The sequence below is a fragment of the Dipodomys spectabilis genome, unplaced genomic scaffold (genome assembly GCF_019054845.1).
Source record: "Dipodomys spectabilis isolate Male_0828 unplaced genomic scaffold, ASM1905484v1 ptg000006l, whole genome shotgun sequence".
NCBI classification, from domain to species: Eukaryota; Metazoa; Chordata; class Mammalia; order Rodentia; family Heteromyidae; genus Dipodomys; species Dipodomys spectabilis.
Window position 1 is genome coordinate 8134736 of NW_024870683.1, and position 19996 is coordinate 8154731.

Genomic DNA, 19996 nt, shown 5'->3' on the forward strand with positions numbered 1-19996 from the left:
TGGAGGACTAATTAAGAGTCCAATCTACTTTTTCCTGAGAGAATTATCCTTAGGTTTGGGAAACAGTCCAATAATCGACACGCAAACCTATAAGGTCTTCTGCACTTGAATACTGCACCCAGCAAGTCACACTCCTGGCTCTAGGTCGAGTTATGCAAGTGAATCCAGTAATATAAGGATGGCATGCATTTTCATCAACATGGACCTCACCTTGTCACTGTCATCATGACAAATGTGGTCGTGATGGATGGATTGGCACTGAAAAGAAGCACCAACACTACCTACAAGAAAAAAGGAGGAAATGTTAATATGCAATAATTCCTTAGATTTGAACTGTTTTCCCAATTAAAATGCTTTTACAACCATTATTCCATTTAATCCTCAAAAATAATATTAAATGCAGGAGATGGATTATTTTGTTTTTAAGCAGGAAAAAACTCGTTTATTAACACAGAGCAAGCCCTTTTTAAAGCAAAAAAGATCGGGTGGCCTGGCAGGGGAGGAAAAGGAACCAATCATTGTCAAGGTCACACTCTATCATGCACCTAAGCTTCCATGGGCTGGTTACACACTGAACGTAAAGCAAATTGGGCTCTGCCCACTCAACTCCCTCTCAGCGCCATCTTTGCTGCCCATGTGCTCTACAGATTCCCCCTTTTTTGTTTTAATGGCAGACCCACCTTCCAGTTAGTTATCCTTTTCCCTCCTATGTAAAGGTTATTTTAACAGGATTACATTGGTAAGGATAGCATTGGCTACGCAGGGGGTTCGAGGCACCAGACAAGGATAGGGAGGGCCCTTGTACATGATCCAACTGATGGATTATTTTTATTTTGTCAGTATTAGGGTCTGAACTCAGGGGTTCACATTTGGCTAGTCAGGTGGCTCTTGCTTGAGCCAAGCCTCCAGCCCTTTCTACTCTGACTATATTTGAGGTAGGGTCTTGTTTGTTTTTGCCCAGGACAGCCTGGACAGCAATCTTCCTGTTAGTATTTCCCACTGTAGTTGAAATGACCAGTGTGTGTCACCACGTCCAGTGTTCTCTGTTGAGATGGAGTCTCAACCAAGTTTTTCCTTGGCTGGCCTTGAACCATAGTCCTCCCAATTAGCTTACCAAGTAGCTAAGATTACAGATATGAGCAGCTGGCAACAGGATGGATTATTATTCATACTTTTTAACAGAAGAAAAAATAAACTGAAACATACAAAGTAGCAGTCAGTAAAGTGGGAGATCTGAAACTAAAAACCTCTTACTAAAACCTTGACTCACTATTTTCTACTAGATCAAGTGATCTACTTTTACTTAACTGCAATTAACCATCAAAAAGCTGAAAAGTGGCCGGGCGCTGGTGGCTCACACCTGTAATCCTAGCTACTCAGGAGGCTAAGATCTGAGAATCACAGTTCAAAGCCAGCTCGGGCAAAAAAGTCCATGAAACTCTTATCTCCAATAAACCACCAGAAAACCCAGAAGTGGTGCTGTGGCTCAAGGGTAATGTGATAAGCCTTGAGCTGAAGATTTGAGGGACAGTGCGCAGGCCCAGAGCTCAAGCCCCACAACCAACAAAAAAAAAGCTGAAAGTGGAGCTGTGACTCAAGTGGTAGAACACTAATCTTGAGCAAAAAAGTAGAGGGGCAGTGCCCAGGCCTTGAGTACAAGCCCTAAGACAGGTGAAAGAAAAGACAAAAAAGAAAAGAGATATAGGAAATAAACTCCAGGAAATGGAAACGGCTTTTTCTTTGTTGCTGTTTTTGTTTCCTTTCTGTCTAGTTTGTTCATCATGTCTTTAGGAGGATGGTGGAGGGTGGGGGAGGCACAGAAATGGAAGAACAAAGGGTGAACAAATGCAGCAAGACACTATGCTGAAAATGAACTATACAACTTGGTGGGAAAGGAGAGAAAAACTGGGAGACAGGGAGGGAAGGGTTGACATTGTCCAAAAAGAAATGTATCCTTTACTTGATTTACATAATTGTAATCCCTCTGTATAACACTTTTATATTAAGAATTTTTTAAAAAAGAAAAAGAAAAAGGGAAGGAAAGGAGGGAGGGAGGGAGAGAGGGAGGCAGGCAGGCAGGCAGGCAGGCAAGCAAAAAGAAAAAGAAAAAGGAAAAAGATGAGAGATATTACTACTTGAGCCACACCTTTGCTTCAGTTCTTTTGTTGGTTAACTGGAGACAGTCTACCAGACTTGTCTACCTTGGTTGGTTCCCAACTGAAATTCTCAGATCTCAGCCTCCTGAGTAGCTAGGATTATAGGCCTGAACCACACCAGCCCCCAGAGCTTGGAAATTTTCTCTTTTTATTTAACTGTATTTTCTAATTTTCCATGATGAACACAGAAAAAAAAAGGGGGGGGGGCCTAGCTTCCAAAGCAAAATTCCTAGAACACTGGATCTGATGAGACAAGCAACCTCAAGAAAGAAGACAGAGGGCTGGGAAGATGGCTCAGTGGTATAGTGCTTGTCTTGTATGCCTGAGGCCCTGGGTTTGATTCCTCAGCACCACACAAGCAGAAAAAGCCGGAAGTGTCACTGTGGCTCAAGTGGTAGAGTGCTAGCCTTGAGCTGAAGAGCTGAGGGACAGCGCCCAGGCCCAGAAAGAAGACAGAGGATTCCAAGAGCACCCCATGGCAATAAGTACAATCCCGAGACTAATGATCCAGTTACATTTTTTCTCCACTTTAAGAACTCCCCCCCTTAAAATTATTTTGTGATAATTAGTACTCCATTAGAATGTAACTATTAACAAAGACAAGAGATATTTTGACCCCATTAATTTTTGTTACTAAGCTCCAGTTTAAATCACTAATGACTTTTGACAATAGTATCTTTGGAGAAAGCCAGTCCATTAAACTCTTCAGAACCACATTGACTTTTGCCCCTCCCTCCCCCCTCCTCCCATCTCTCTCCTACCCTTTCCCAACACACACAGATATTAGGGAACAAATTTACTGTCATGGATTGGCCCTCAAATAGTAAAAATGGCTCAACTTTATGATGATCAAGGCTTGGACCAAGTACTGTCAGTATACCAAAGTGGGTAACTTGGAGGCATATGAGGGACAAGGCAGAAGTCATATATCTTAGACTAGGTCATCCTGACAAATCCAAAGGCAAAATAGGCAAAGTGAAATTAACCATATATTGCTATCACAATGGGTTTGTAAATTCCCTCAGGCTAATGCAGATGTTTAGATAGATCTCTCTCTCTCCCTCCCTCCCTGCCCACCCCCCCCCCCTCTCTCTCTCTCTCACACACACACACACACACACACACACACACACACACACACACACACACGTTGGGAAACTGGAACAAGTCCTTCAACACAGTACGTATTCTATACAAATATGTTAAACCAGTAAGAATTCTACTCCTGTTTTCTAAGGTAGTAACAACCCTTCCCAAATCAATCTTTTCAAAGTGTAATTAGTCTGCCAGTTACCATAATCCAAATAACAGGTGCTAATCCATACTGTAAGTGCTAAAATGCTCTTAAGCTTAATCAATAATATTTTTATAAAGGAATTATCCAATCACTTTCTTTGCATTCTATAATAGCAATAACAAGTAGACTTTAAAAAATCCAGTCCTAGGATATGTCCATACAAAGTTAACTGTCACTTAAGTTTAATTTTTTGGTTCTCCCATGTACTGTTCACTCAGGGCTCTTTTCCATTCACTCTAGCAAAAACAGTATTTTTAAATACTGATTTTATAGCAGGACATGAAAACTTGTTGAGTCTTATCCAAAACTTGGCCTGAAGGTTGGCAGATTCTGGCACATGACCTTTCTGCGTTTCAACTGCACCAGTTGCAAGCTAACTGCCCGCAGAATTGCTACTAGAATACCAAATTTATAATATGCTTATAAAGAAATGTGCTAACAGAATTCCAAGTCTCAACAATCAACTAATAAGTCCAGGTTTCTTTTTTTGGGGGTCCAGTCATGGGGCCTGAACTCTGGGCCTAGACACTGTCCCTCAGCTCTTCACCTCAAGGCTAGAGCGCTACCACTTGAGCCACAGCGCCACTTCCAGCTTTTTTTTTTCTTTTTGCTTATGTGGTGCTGAGGAATTGAACCCAGGGCCTCATACATGCAAGGCAAGTGCTCTACCACTGAGCCACCTTCCCAGCCCTAAGTCCAGGTTTCTAATCCAAAGATTCAGTAGCATCTAACTAGTAAAATTTACTTGTCTCATGTTGTAAGATTCCAGAAAATGAGCTTACAACAAGAGATTATACTAATTTTAGAAATTCTACTTAAAATTTATAGGACAAACTTTGACTTTATTACAGAATACACTTCAAGACATTGCTAATGTTGGGCTGGGAAGGTGGCTCAGTGGTAGAGCGCTTGCCTTGCATGCCTGAGGCCCTGGGTTCCATTCCTCAGCACCACATAAGCAAAAAGAAAAAAGCCAGAAGTGGTGCTGTGGCTCAAGTGGTAGAGCGCTAGCCTTGAGCTGAAGAGCTGAGGGATAGCACCCAGGCCCAGAGTTCAGGCCCCATGACTGGACCACCCCCCCCCCCCCAAAAAAAAAGACATTGCTAATGTTATTGATGTTCAGCAACGTGAGCTAAAAGCCTTTCTTGCTCTATTGAGTATAATATACTAATACAATGAGATCTTGATGTTTCTAGCTATATAGAACAGAAAATTAAGCTTCAGAATCTTGAGTTGTTTTAAGCAATTTTACAGAGATAAAACTTACATACAATACTGTACAATTTGTCTGTTTCAATATACAATTCAAGTTTAAAACATATTCACGAAGTTGTATAACTATCATTAATAGTTTAAGACTTTACTTCATTTCCCTTTTCCACAATCCCCTAACAACCACTAATCTAATTTCTGTAGAGTTGCCTATTTTTAAGATTTTATATAAATGGATCATAAAATACATGTGTTGTGACAAGCTTCTTTTACCTACCATGTATGCTAGGTTTACGCACATAACCGTAGTATCAACTCATTCTTAATTAGATAATATTCTAGTATATGGATACATCACATTTTGCCCTTTATCAGTGAAAAGATTGTCAGTGGATTCACTGACAATATTATGAATGGTACTGGTAATATTATGAATTATGCTTTTTGACATTCATCTACAAGCTTCCAGACAGATGAGTTAGTTTTCATTTCCTTTGCTGGGTTCAAATGGTACCTCTATTCAACCTTTTGAGAAACTGCAAAACTTTTCCAAAGTGACTGCATCATTTTACAACATATAAGGATACTGCTAGCTGTTTTTTGTTTGTCATGTTTTTGTTGTTGTTGCTGTTTGAGGTACTGGGGTTTGAATTCAGGGCCCCACACTTGCTAACAAGTGTTCTAACACTTGAGCCACTTTGCTAACCATTTTTTGTGTTGGGTATTTTTCTCTGTACCAAGACTAGAACTTGAACTCAGAGTCTCCAGCTCATCCAGCTTTCTTGCTCACACAATAGCATACTACCATGCCTCTAGTTTGGCTTTTTGCTGGTTAATTAAGAGATAAGAGTCTCACAGACTTTTCTACCCAGGCTGGCTTGGAACCACAATCCTCCAGATATTGGTCTCCAGAGTAACTTATCTTTTTTGGATAGGGTTTCATTTATACACAGGCCACCCATCCTCCCACTTGTACTTCCCCACAACCTTGAGATGACAAACATACCTTACCACATCCAGTCACTGTGCTTCCTCCACAGTTTGAGATGAAAGGTGAGTAACACCATATATGTCTCCCGAACTTTTTTTGTTCCAGCTGGACTCAAACCACAATCCCCCAATCTCTGTCTCCCAAATCACTAAGATTATATGTTTGGGCCACCCCACCCAGTTTTGGTTGTCTGTTTTGTTTGGTTAAATTCAATCAGACCTGAAATTCATATGTTTATAGACTATGAGATGGCACGTAACTCACTAACAAATCAAAGCCATTCTCATTGTATAATATGAATGATATTATCAGCTTATATGTACTTCAGAGAGCACTTCTGAAGGTTAAGAAGACTAAATGTTCATATATTCAATGTACATATGTGAAAATGAAACTAGGAAAATTGAGGGAATGGTATGAACACTGAGGATTCTCCCAACAATCTCTAGAAGATGAGGACAATATGAAATCAATCAATAGTTGACATGAAATGCTTCTTGGAATGAGAATAGTTTAGGAAAACAACTGTTAATTTCTTTGTATTAACTAAAAGTCTTAAAACTCTCTTATTAAGTTTAAATACCTATCAAGTTAGATAAATTAAACTCCTGTAATTGTCACAGAAATTTTGACTCTAGAGTCCCATCACTAACTGAATAGCCTAATTTTAACACTCTTGAGCTGCCACATACATCTGTCATGCTTTACTTCTCTTTCTAAATCAAAAGCTGCTTGAGAGTAGAAGCAAAGCTTTACATAGTGTGTAAGTTTGTCCTTCTAACTGTGAAACTACAGTATTTATTCACTGACTATGAATTTAGGAGACAAAATTCTATTTGAGTATTCCAAACTAAAAGTAAATGACTACACATCTCAAGCCCTGGATGTGGAGGCATTAGGTAATATATGACACTAATAATGTTTGGTAATAAAAACCTACTAATATAGGTACTAAGCAAGGACTAAGTTCTCAAAGAAATTAAATGAAATACAAGTTATTTAACGAAAATACATGGGCTGGGAACGTGGTTTAGTGGTAGAGAGCTTGCCCTGCATGCATGAAGCCCTTAGTACCGCATAAACAGAAAAAGCTGGAAGTGGCACTGGGGCTAAAGTGATAGATTCTAGCCTTCAGCACAGAGAGACTCAAGGACAGAGCCCATGCCCTGAGCTCAAACCCCAGGATCAGCCAAAAAATAAATATATTTTTATATATATGCATATATATATATATAAAGTATTAGTTCTTTCATATAATCTAAACTCTAGAGGCTATGTTAGCACACTTGGTAATTAAATTAAATATTAAGTAATAAAAATATAAATAAACAAACAAAAACAGCTAACTCAACTACCACTGCTGCCTCTCAAACCCAATGACCTTAGGGTCACAAACTAAGAAGCCTTAGATTTTAACACCAGAAAACTGTATTAACTTTATTAAGATATCAAAATCCCATTTAACTAAACTTTTTAACTAGGTTTTGTTTCACTATGCATGTAACTAGCATAGAGGACTGAACATATCAGTTTCTACCCATGGGTTCTTAATTAGAAACACTGAATACTGAAACAAAAACTATATACAACTAAACAGTCCTGGATGCCAGTGTAGCCATTTACACTGAGCCTAAAAGTAAGGTCCATAGAGGCAAAGTTACTTGTTCCAGTGTACAAAGAAAGTGAATACAAAGTACAAAACAGGTTTTTATAGGGCCTAGGCCAGTATATTACTACCCAAAACTATCTCCAACATCTACTATATTTATGTTCACTATGATAAACTATATCTAAGTACTTTGTAAATGAAATGTAAATTGAAGTGACTAAATATTAACAAAACCTTAACTACAGTTTTCTTTAAAACTGAGTATCACACACACACACACACACACACACACACACACACACACACACACACAGAGCCCCTAAGCTCTCTAACAATTAAACCATACCGCCATGTCTTAACTGGAGATAGGGTCATGGATGTGTCTCTGAACAATTTATTCTCAAACTGTAGCCTCCCAAATAGCTAGGAATAGTTATGAGCCACTGTTGCTAGGTTAAAACTGAATATTCTATTTGCTTTAATTTTCTATTTATCAGTGATTGATACTGGAAATAAAAACTCACAATTATGATGAAAAATAAAATAAGAAAAGGGAATGAAGCATACTGAACAAATACTAGTCCTATCCGAAACATAAAGAGTGACCTATTTTCTTTTTGATAAATCTTTTCTATAAAGCAGTGGTGCAGTACAAATAATGTCGCACAACCACTGAAGGACTAGCTAAGTGGCATTGTTCAAGTAAATTTAACACTGTTTACATATTTTTCAAATGAAATGAAAAGGTGCACTGGACATAGTGAGTTATATATGTACCCCACACTTAGGCAGTTTGAGGCAGGCCAATTACAAGTTCTAAGGCAGCCTGGGTTACATAGTGGGAAAAAAATTTACAAAAAGAAAATTTTACAAAAATTTTACAAAAAGAAAAAAAGGAGAAAATAAAAGGCTAAATGCTTATTTCCAGCACTAAAATGTTATGACATCTAGAATACTAAAGCACATTTTCCTATAATTTGCTGTCCTTCTAGTTCACATTCCTACCAAAGGGCTCCAAAAAGTTCTGATCATTTCAGGTTAAGACATCTGAAGGATAAACAACTTAAAAAAGGAAATTGGGGGGGGGGGGGGGGGGAGAGAGGCACAATGGTTCACATCTGAGGCAGAGATCTAGAGGACTGCTGTTTGAAGCCACTCCAAGCAAAAATGTAGTAACATCCCTATCTCAACAAACAAGCTGTGTAAAGTCACACAGCTGTAATCCTAGCTACTTGGGAGGCAGAGATTTGGAATACTTTGGGTTGATGCCAAAGTAGGCAAGATGTCAGCAAGATCCCAGCTCAACAATCAAGCTGAGGATGTTGGTACATACCTGTGTTCCCTGCTACAAGCAAAATGTAGGTAGGAAAATAACTGTCTGAAGCTAGCCTAGTCAAAAGTGCAAGACCCTATCTGAAAAGTATGTAAATAAAGCAAAAAGAGCTGTGGACATAGCTCAAGTGGAAGAACATGCCTAGTAAGTGTGAAGCCCTGAGTTCAAACACCAGTATTGCCAAAACACATAACAACCACCACCACCACCACCACCACCACCACCACTACCACACACACACACACACACACACACACACACACAACTGATACCCGAATCTCCTCTACAAATAGTTCTAACTGAATAATAATGACATCTTGGTAGAATTCTTTTTTCTATATCACCACTAATAAATAATTAGAAAAAATTAGCTGGAGCCAGGCACTGGGAGCTCACACCTGTAAACCTAGCCACTCAGGAGACTGAGATCTGAGGATCACGGTTCAAAGCCAGCCCAGGCAGGAAAGTCTGTGAGATTTCTTTTCTTTTTTTTTTTTTGGGGGGGGGGTCCGGTCATGGGGCCTGAACTCTGGGCTTGGGCACTGTCTCTCAGCTCTTCAGCTCAAGGCTAGCACTCTACCACTTGAGCCACAGTGCCGAAGCACTTCCGGTTTTTTTTTCTGCTTATGTGGTGCTGAGGAATCGAACCCAGGGCCTCAAGCATGCAAGGCAAGCACTCTACCACTGAGCCACCTTCCCAGCCCTGTAAGATTCTTATATCCAGTAAGCCACCAGAAAACCGGAAGTAGCACTGTGGCTCGAGTGGTAGAATGCTAACCTTGAGCCTAAGAGCAGAGAGACAGTGCCCAGACCCACAGTTCAAGCTCCATAACCAACAAGAAGAAAGGAAAGAAGGAAAGAAGGAAGGAAGGAAGGAAGGAAGGGAGGGAGGGAGGGAGGGAGAGAGGGAGGGAGGGAGGGAGGGAGGGAGGGAGGGAAAGAGAAAGAGAGAGAGAAAGAAAAGAGAGAAAGAGAAAAAGAAAGAGAGAGGGAGAGAGGGAGAGAGGGAGGGAGGGAGGGAGGGAGGGAGGGAGGGAGGGAGGGAGGGAGGGAGGGAGGGAGGGAGAGAAAGAGAAAGAGAGAAAGGAAGGAAGGAAGGAAGGAAGGAAGGAAGGAAGGAAGGAAGGAAGGAAGGAAGGAAGGAAGGAAGGAAGGAAGGAAGGAAGGAAGGGGAAAGAGAAAGAAAGAAAGAAAGAGAGAGGGGGGGAGGGAGGGAAGAAGGGAAGGAGGGAGGGAAGGAAGTATTAGCTGGGCGCTAGTGCTTGTAATCCTAGCTTCTCAGGAGGCTGAGATGTGAGCCAGCCCAGATAGTAAAGTCCCTGATGCTCTGATCTCCAATTAACCACCAGAAAGCCAGAAATAGCACTGCAGCTCAAAGTGGTAGAGTGCTAGCCTTTGGCTCAGAGATAGGCTCAGGCTCTGATTTCAAGCCCTACAACTGACCAAAAGAAAGAAAAGAAAAAGAAAGAAATCATAAAGAGAATCTACAACAAACTGAAAATACCCTATCAGATATTTCACAGAACACAGAATAAAGAAAATCAGCATAAAATTTCTTTACTGTGTGAAAGTTTCTAACTTATTTATTATAAATTTGTAACAAAGGAAAATTATCAATTTATGTAATTTAAATATTAATTTTCAAACAAATGCTAAATACAGTATTGGAAATTCTTTTTAAGTATTTGACTAGATACTGTTAGGTAAACATGAATGACAATATTGTCTGTCATGGTACATTAGGCTCGCTATGCTCCAGTGTTGCAGTTGTCATAAGTGGGGGGTGGGGGAGCGTTGAAGATGTGGTTCAGATGGTAGAGTGCCAGCCAATGTACAAAAGCAGCATCTGAGTTTGAGACCCAGTCTGGAACAAAAAATAAATAAAATAACTAGAAAATGGGAAGTGGTACATCCAATGACAAAAAAGCCAGGCATACTGACTGAACAGCTACACTGTACACACCACTCCGTTATATAGATTGTACGTGAGTATTTTTATGTTAATAGACATTTGCTTTGGGGAAGTAGGAAAAGAAAAAAAGGAAATTTTCCTTGATGGAACCCAGCCTTATTCTCTGCACAGTAGCAGAGAGTATGTGTGCTTAGAATAGTATGTAGTGTTTTGCATCAGAAAGAACAGGAATTAGACTATCTCATTTAACAATCCCTAATTAACAACTCTAGGCTGTTATTTAAAAAAAATTATGACAAGCCTGGCGCCAGTGGTCAAGCCTGTAATCCTAGCTACTCAGGAGATTGAGATCTGATGATCACAGTTCAAAGCGAGCTTAGGCAGGAAAGTCCGTGAAACTCTTACCTTCCAGAAAACTGGAAGTGGCACTGTGGCTCTAGATTTGAGTGAAGAGCTCAGGGACAGCACCCAGTCCCAGAGTTCAAGCCTCATAACTGGGGGGGGGGGGGGGGGGGGGGAGGATCCAGAAGTGGCACTGTGGGGCTCAAGGGGTACAGCACTAGCCTTAAATACAAAGAGACTCAGGGACAGTGCTCAAATTGGGAGTTCAAGTCCTAGGACAAGAAAAAAAAAATACTAGCACCAGGCACTAGTGGTTCACACCTGTAATCCTAGCTACTCCGGAGGCTGGGACCTGAGGATCATGGTTCAAAGCCAGCCAGGGTAGGAAAGTCTGTGAGACTCTTATCTTCAGTTAACCACCAGAAAACCCAAAGTGGTAGAGCACTAGCTTTGAATGAAAAAACTTAGCTACAGACCCAGGCCCTGAGGTTCAAGCCCCATGACAGACAAAAAAAAGAGTACCAAGGGCCAGGCTCAAGTGGTAGAACATCTACCTAGCAAGCCCAATACCATGAGTTCAACCTCCAGGACCACCAAAAATAAAAATAAAAAAGAATTTAAGAAATGTTCTTCTATTTCTCTCTGGGACACAAGGTCTTGCTATATAGCCCAAGGTAGCCTTGGATTCACAATCCTCCTGCCTCAGCCTCCCAGTGCTAGGATTACAAGCATGAACCACATGCCTGCCTGATGGATGTTTCTTCTTAGGAATAGCATTCCATTGTATAGCTATATCACATTTTGTTTATCCATTTACTAACTGATGATCATTTGGTTTTTTTCCACATTTTGACTATTACAAATGACAAACATTCCTACAAATCATTGTTTTTACCTAGACTTCTGCCTTCAATTTTCTTGGTATATACTTAAGGAGTAAAATTGCTAGGTTATATGGTAATTGTTTAACCACATGAGGAAACTCCAAACTGTTTTCCAACTGGCTGCATCAGTTTACATTATGACCATAGTTTGAGTGCTCTGATTTCTCATTCTTGCCAATACTTACTGTCTTGTCTTTTGTTATAACCATGCCAATGAATATGTAGTATTTTTTTCAATATGATAATATCTATGACATGATACCTGGATTTGTTTTAAAAAGTAATATAAGGGACTGGGAAAGTGGCTCAGTGGTAGAATGCTTACCTTACATGCATGAGGCCCTGGGTTTGATTCCTTAGTACCACATAAGCAGAAAAAGATGGAAGTGGTGCTGTGGCTCAAGTGGTAGAGCACTAGCCTTGAGCTGAAGAGCTGAGGGATAGTGCCCAGGCCCAGAGTTGAGGCCCTTAAAAAAAAAAAAGTAATATACACTATGTGAAAAATGCCCTATGTACCTTGTGGACAGGGATAGGAGTAAAGTGATGAAAGGGATGATATTGTCAAAAAAAAAAAAAAAGTAATTTAACTGACAAAGTGGTAACCCCTCTATATAACACCTTAAAAATAATAATAGTATTTTATAAAAAGATAATATAAAGTAAGGTTAGGCAAAGAGGAAATAAAATTATCAGTCTGGAAACCGCTGAACCTGGCTGGTGGATACATATAGGTTCATTATACTAGTGTCTGTAACTCTTATGTTTGAGATTTTCTAAAACAAATCCTAAAATGCAACTATTATAAATATATGAAATTATTTCATACATTTGTAAACTGTAGAAAACAGTATAATACCTACTACTACATTATTTTGCGTATTATACCAGTATTATCTTCAAGTATTTTAAAAATCTGAGAAAAAATTACAGGTGGTGACAGTATCAATTACATTTTTTTCTTTTCTTCTTTCTTCTTTTTGGCTGGTAAACTTGCTTGAACTTAAGAGTCTAGCACTTATTCAGCCTGCTCGATCAGGTGGCAACCTACCTGCCACTATTTACACCTCTGGGATGGTTTGTTTGCTGGTGAGCTGGAGATAGTCTTGTAGCCTTTTCTGCCCAGGCTGGCTAAATTGTAATCCACTGGATCTCCTCCTGGGTAGCTAGGATCTCCTCCTAGGTAGCAGCTATACCTAGCTTTTATCTCTCTTCTTTCCTTCCTTCCTTTTCCTTTTTTTCTTTCTAAGCTTTTTTTTTTTTTTTTTGAGACAAGGTCTCCCTATATAACCCACACTTAGCCTCCTGAGTTTTGTGATTAATGGAACGTGCCACACATCTGGTCATTAGACATTGATTTTGAATCCATAACTAAGTAGCAGAATTTCAAGATTACAAATTTATGCTAACAAAAACTGTATTTTATACAAGCTCATTAGCTACAAATATGAAAAAATAATCAGTATCAACTCCCACAAGTATAAATTAAAAAATTGCTATAGTATATTTATCTCAATTGATAAAGTTTTATTTCTTTAATAATTAAGTACAACTCTACAGAGGAGTCAACTCACAATTATCTCTAGAAGGAGGAAGGGGAAAAGAGTCAGTAGTTTAAAACAACACTTAGACCAGATGTGCCTGTAATCCTAGCACTTGAGAGGCAGAGCAGAGGATCCTGAGCTCAAGGTCAGCCTAGGGCTACACAGAAAGACCCTGATTTAAAAAAGGAGGGGGGAGGGTGGGGAAACAAAACAACAACAACAATACAACACTATTTTGCTAAAGTACAGAGACACATTTGTTCTGCCAGAGCAAGTATCTGGACCAGATATGTAAACCCATGAATGAGTAATGGTAAACTGTGGCTAAGCACTCTGCAGGAAAAACAGAGTACAATAAGAAAGTAGAGAGGTTGAAACTGGATAGTCAAGGAAGACCTAAGATGAAAGCAAGGCGTTCACAGATGAGTAAGAGCTGACATCTCAAAGGGCAGAAAAAACAGCTGGAGGAAAAGACAGGAAAAACTGAGGAAGTTCAAGTGCAATGAAGAACCACTGAACAGCTTTAAGTAGTCATATGGCCCATTGTTTTAAAAAGTTCTATTTAGCTGCTGTGCAGAGAAAAAACATGAGAGAGGCCAAAGACTTAATATCCAAACAGGCTGAAAGGCTACTGTGGTAAGAAGTGGAATAGCTTCAAAAGAAAGAAATGGAAGGATGAAAGATACATTTTAAATGATACAAGGTGCCCAGTGCGCCCAGTGGCTCACACCTGTAATCCTAGCTACTCAGGAGGCTGAGATCTGAGGCTCACAGTTCAAAGCCAGCCTGGGCAGGAAAGTCCCTGAGAGTCTTTTTCGTTGTTGTTTTGTTTGTTTGTTTTTGATCCGGTCACGGGGCCTGAACTCTGGGCCTGGGTGCCATCCCTCAGCTCTTCAGCTCAAGGCTAGCGCTCTACCACTTGAGCCCACAGCACCACTTCCAGCTTTATTCTTTTTGCTTATATGGTGCTGAGGAATCGAACCCAGGGCCTCATGCATGCAAGGCAAGCGCTCTACCACTGAGCCACCTTCCCAGCCCCCGTGAGACTCTTATCTCCAATAAACCCCCAGAAAACTGGAAGTGGTGCTGTGGCTCAAGTGGTAGAGCGCTCGCCTTGAGCGCAGGGACAGTGCCCAAGCCCAGAGTTCAAGCCCCACTACCAACCAAAAAAATAAAAATAAAAAAATAAAAAATAAATAAAAGATACAAGGTATATTTTAGAGAATCCATTCTAGAGTGAGTTGAAAAGTACTTAGTGAAGTGCAGAGGAGAAGTATGTGAAAAAAATTAAACTGCCAAAAATGATGCCCAGGTTCCTGGGGTTGAACAACTGAATGCCATTTTCTGCTGGAAAAAAAAAAACAAGAGAAGAAGAAATTTTGGACATGTAAATTAGGATCTCACTGTAAAATAAAAATTTAAGAACTTTCAATTCTCAGCATATAAATAGTAATTATACACTTGGGAACAAATACTTTCTTCTAAAAGAGAAGCCAGAAAAAAGACAAGAATGTAAGCACTGAAAGATGGGGTTGATTTAAGAGGGATGGGGAAGAATGATGAAAGTGACGATACTGATGAAGACACATTATACTTATAAACTGACATGTTGAAAAAAGCATAGGCACAAACCCTTAAAAACTCCAACATGCAGTAATGGGCAAAAAAATCAATCAAAAAGTGTACATAAGAGGCTGGCAATGTGGCTTAGCAGTAGAGTGCTTGCCTAGCCCTGGGTTTGATTCCTCAGCACCACATAAACAGAAATAGCCAGAAGTGGTACTGTGGCTCAAGTGGTAGAGTCTTAGCCTTGAGCAAAAAAGCTCAGGGACAGTGCTCTGGCCCTGAGTACAAGCCCCAGAGCTGGGGGGAAAAAAGTGTACATAAAAGTGAAGGATGGGCTGGGAAGGTGGCTCAGTGGGAGAACGCTTGCCTTGCATGCATGAGGCCCTGGGTTCGATTCCTAGCACCACATAAGCAAAAAGAAAAAAGCCAGAAGTGGCGCTGTGGCTCAAGTGGTAGAGCGCTAGCCTTTAGCTGAAGAGCTGAAGGACAGTGTCCAGGCCCAGAGTTCAGGCCCCACGACCGGACCAAAGACAAAAACAAAACAAAAAAAGTGAAGGAGAAAAACCAGGATTATAAGGTTTGAGGATCTATCAGATTAGAATCCAAGAAGGTGAATTCTGGTTAAGAATGCAGTAAGATGTAGCCCGATTTCTATTGGTTTATACTCACAATCATTAGCAACTGTGGAAAGAGCAGTATGAGAGAGGGAAGCATAAGAAATGGTGGAACTATATGTCTGAGTCAAGCAGAAAAGGTCAGATAAGTTGATGTTAGGGAAATGAACCCTAAGATATGTATTCAAATGTTTTTTTCTTTCATGCAATTGTTTCTAACACATTTATAAGATTATTTCTTTGTTGTTTTGTATGTCCCTCCCCCACGGTATAACCCTGCTTTCACTGTATTTGATGTTGGTATAATTTGTGGAGGGGAAGGGGAAAAACAAATCGTTTAAATAGGGATACAGGTGGACCCATATGCAACAATGAGATGTACAAGTTGTTATGTTGAAAACGAACTTTACAACTTTGGGGGGGGGGGAGGACTGGGTGGGGGAGTGGGGGAGGGAGGATGGGAAGGAATGGGAAGGGGAAACAAAGGAGGAGGCCACAATGCTTGATAAGAAATGTACTCATCTTGCCCATGTAATTGTAACCCCTCTGTACAGTATTTTCACAATAAAAAAAAAAATGGTGGAACTGACAAGGGCTGAAGGGTGACTGAAGGATGAAGCAGCCAACTTTTCAATCAAGTAGTTGAAATCACTTCATCTCTCCAACTATAATCAAACAGCCTAATTACTCTCCCTGCTTTCACTACATTCCAAACACAACAGTCCCAACCACCCTCCTAAAGGATGAGTCTTAGAATATCACCACTCCCCTGCACAGTGAGCTCATCTCATTTAACAAAAGGAAGCCTTACTAATAGCCTAGGTTACCAGTTTACCTCAAACCACTTTATAGAACCTCTCTGGCCTCTCAGAAGTCCCTTCTGCACTTCCAAGATACCAGCCACATTTTGGGTTCAGGGGTTCTAAATATGGAGAGGTTAATTCCTTATTTCCTTCGTTCTCTTCAAATGTTGCCAACCAAATGAAAGAAGTTTTATCTGACCAACTGATTTGTGTTTGGGTTTTTTGTTTGTTTTTTTAATTTTTTTGGTAATGGAGTCTCACAGGATTGTCTTGAACTCATGAATTCTAAAGTGATTATCCCACCTTAGGCTCCTAAGTGCTAGAATCACAGGTGCCATCACCAAACCCTGCTAGCCAACTGATTTAAATAGCACCTATTTTCTTTTTATTTTTAATTTTTATTTATTTTTTATTGTAAAAATACTGTACAGTACATTTCTTTTTTTTATAAAGATTTTTTTTATATTGTAACGATACTATACAGAGGGTCACAGTTACATGAATGAGGTAATGAGTACACTTCCTCTTGAACATTGTTACCCCCTCCATTGTTTTCCCCCTACCATCCCCTCCCTCCCTACCTTCCCCGAGGTTCTTTTTTTTTTTTTATTGTGATTAAGATAGCACCTATTTTCTTCATCTTATCCTGCTCTACTTTTTCTTCTTAGCACTTATCCCTATGGTATTTTTATTGGTTATTATTTTTATTGGTTACTGTCTGTCTCTCACTGCCAAAATTTAAACTTACCTACTTGTGTCTGCTACTGTCTGTACAATATACAGGCCTCATATTTACTTGTTGCATGTAATTACAAAGGCCGTTTGGTATTATAGGTTACTAAACTGTTACTTTTTTTTTTGTCAGTTGTGGGGCTTGAACTGAGGGGCCTGGGTTCTGTCCCTGAGCTCTTTTGCTCAAGGCTAGTGCTCTACCACTTTGAGCCACAGCTCTACTTCATTTTTGAGTAGTAATTGGAGATAACTGCCACACAGGACTTTTTGAAGATCTTAGCCTCTTGCTAGCTAGGATTACAGGTGTGAGCCACCAACAACTAACAAAACTGTTACTTTTAATCTGCATGTGTTCTTTTGTGTACTAAAGTTTGAACTCAGGTCCTGGTGCTTGCTTGTCAGTCACACCACTTGAGCCACACCTCCAGCCCATGGCACTTTTTATTTGGTGCAGATTTTGTTTTGGGTTTTTTTGGCCAGTACTGGCGCTTAAACTCAGGGCCTCTCCCTCTCACTTGGCTTATTCCCCTTAAGGCCAGTGCTCTGGTACTTGAGTCATACCTTCCAATTCCAGTTTTTTGTAATTAGAGATAAATATCTTGGAAGTTTTTCCTGGGTTAGCTTCAAACTGATCCTCAATCTCAGTTTCCAGTGGCATGAGCCACTGGTTCCCAGTAGCACTTTAAATCTGAATACAAAGCTTTCTGCTATTTAGACAATGTAAGTCTGATCACTAGCAGGCATTCAGAGAAGGCATAGTTTTAGGGTCCATAAAATTAATATTAACCTATAAACCTATGCCTTGGAAACTCACAATTATGCCCTAAGACTACTGAAGGAGTATTTCTTTATTTGGAGGGGGGCATTTTTCAGGGAGCACTGCTGGGGATTAAACACAGGTCCTTGTACATGCCATGTAAGTGTTCTACCCCTGAGCTAGATCCCTAGTCTTCCATCCAAATTTCAATTTTACTTTTACAATGCCCAAAAATTACAATGCAAATAAAGGGACAAAGGGTGAACAAATGGAGCAATGGTACTCACTAGACACTGTGTTGAAAATGAACTATACAACTTGTGGATGGGGACAGGAAGGAAAACCTGGGAGAGAGCAAGGGAAGGGGTGACATTGTCCCAAAACAAATATACTCATTACCTGAATTAGGTAACTGTAACCCCTCTATATCACCTTTATAATAACAATTAGAAAAACAAACACTAAAAAAGTAACAATGCAGAGAGATGATCATGGAGGATGCATTGATTCTGATGAACCAAATAACTAAAGCAAGTATGTATGATGCATCTTCCAAATAATGAAACATGCCAGCCTGTCCCTATTCAGATTTTTAGTCACCAAAAAACAGACTAAACCATTTTTTTTTCTTTGCGAATTACCTAGCTTAAGGCTGTTCTCCCGCAAGAGCTGTCCGCTTGGCACTGGTGGCTCATGCCTATAATTATAGCAGAGGCCAAGATCTGAGGATAGCAGTTCAAAGCCAGCCTAGCTAGGAAAATGTATGAGACTCTTAACTCCAATTAAGCAGCACAAAGCTGGAAGTGGAGCTATGGTAGAGCTCTAGCGTTGAGCAACAAAGCTCAGGAACAGTGCCCAGTTCCTGAGTTTACGGCTAAGAAAGGGCACAAGAAAAAAAAAGACTAGCTATCAAAAAAAAAATTATCTCGTAACTCCTCACATATTAAGAGCAAATTAAGCTCTTGATTGTGTTAGTGATGCAAACCTTAATCAGAGCTTTGAAATCAGGTTTGCATCAATTTATAACTCTTATAGATCACATATGCATGTAATCCGTATAGATTCTATGGAAACACAGATCCTAGATATGTAGTCCTCATCCAACAAAACTAATTTACATTTACTGTACAACTAAGAATGGAAAGAAATATCAAAACAAGTTAAGATAAATCTAAATAACTGTTGTAAATTTGGCCACATAATTGCATGAAGCATTTTTAAAAATCATTTTCAAAAGAGCATATGTAATATATAAAAACAATTTAAATAAAGCCCCAGATTATATTTACAAAGAAAAAAAAAGGAGAGTGGAGCTGTTATAGATGTCCTAAAATGCTTTTCTTCAAATTATGAGGATTTAAAAGGTATAATTTAACGCTATGAAAATCACAGAAAGTTTAAAAGCCGGTTTAAGACCTAAATAGTGAGGGCCACATGTCGTGTTAAGACCTAAATAGTGAGGGCCACATGTCGTGTTACACAAATGTAATCCTAGCTATGTGAAAGAGAGAGATGGGAGGATCACTGTTCAAGGACAGTCCAGCGTGAAAAAGTTAAGGAGATGCTATCTCAAAAAAAAGCTGGAGAACTAAGTGCCAGCTGTAAGAAAAAGCCAAGCAAGAGTATAAGGCCCTGAGTTTAAGCCCTTGGTACTGGCACTACGAATGAATGAACAAATGAATGAGCTAATCAGCAAACAAACCATCAAGCTGAAAGTGGTGGAGTATCCATGAAATCCCAATATGTAGAGATGGAAGTAGGTCTGAGACTGTGTGGTACAAAAGCACGAGATTGTACCTGGAAAAAACAAACTAAAACAAAGAGGGCTAGGGGCATAATTTGAGTGGTACAGTGCTCATTGGTACACAGGCCTAGAGTTCAAATCTTAGTACCATCAAAAAATAAATAAAAGATCCACATGCTATATAAGCTAGATGTGGCAGTAAATGATTATAATCCTAGGTATCCCAGAAGCACAAAAGGATTGTAAATTCCAGGACAGCCCAGGAAATGTTAGTGAAACTCTACCTTAAAAATAAAATAGTGTCGGGGCTGGGAAGGTGGCTCAGTGGTAGAGTGCTTGCCTTGCATGCCTGAGGCCCTGGGTTCGATTCCTCAGCACCACATAAGAAAAAAGAAAAAAAGCCGGAAGTGGCGCTGTGGCTCAAGTGGTAGAGTGCTAGCCTTGAGCTGAAGAGCTGAGGGACAGCGCCCAGGCCCAGAGTTCACGCCCCACAACCGGACCCA

At 39.9% G+C, this 19996-nt stretch overlaps 1 protein-coding gene across 4 annotated transcripts in view; it reads right to left on the reverse strand.

Annotated features, from left to right (window-relative positions):
* Positions 1 to 19996, reverse strand: part of Rnf38 (ring finger protein 38) — a 117608-nt gene that overhangs the window by 87041 nt on the left and 10571 nt on the right. For all 4 annotated transcript variants that reach the window (XM_042695677.1, XM_042695667.1, XM_042695708.1 and 1 more), the window contains exon 2: positions 211 to 281. In XM_042695677.1, the coding sequence (XP_042551611.1) occupies positions 211 to 281 (71 nt within the window). The remainder of the gene's footprint in view (positions 1 to 210; positions 282 to 19996) is intronic.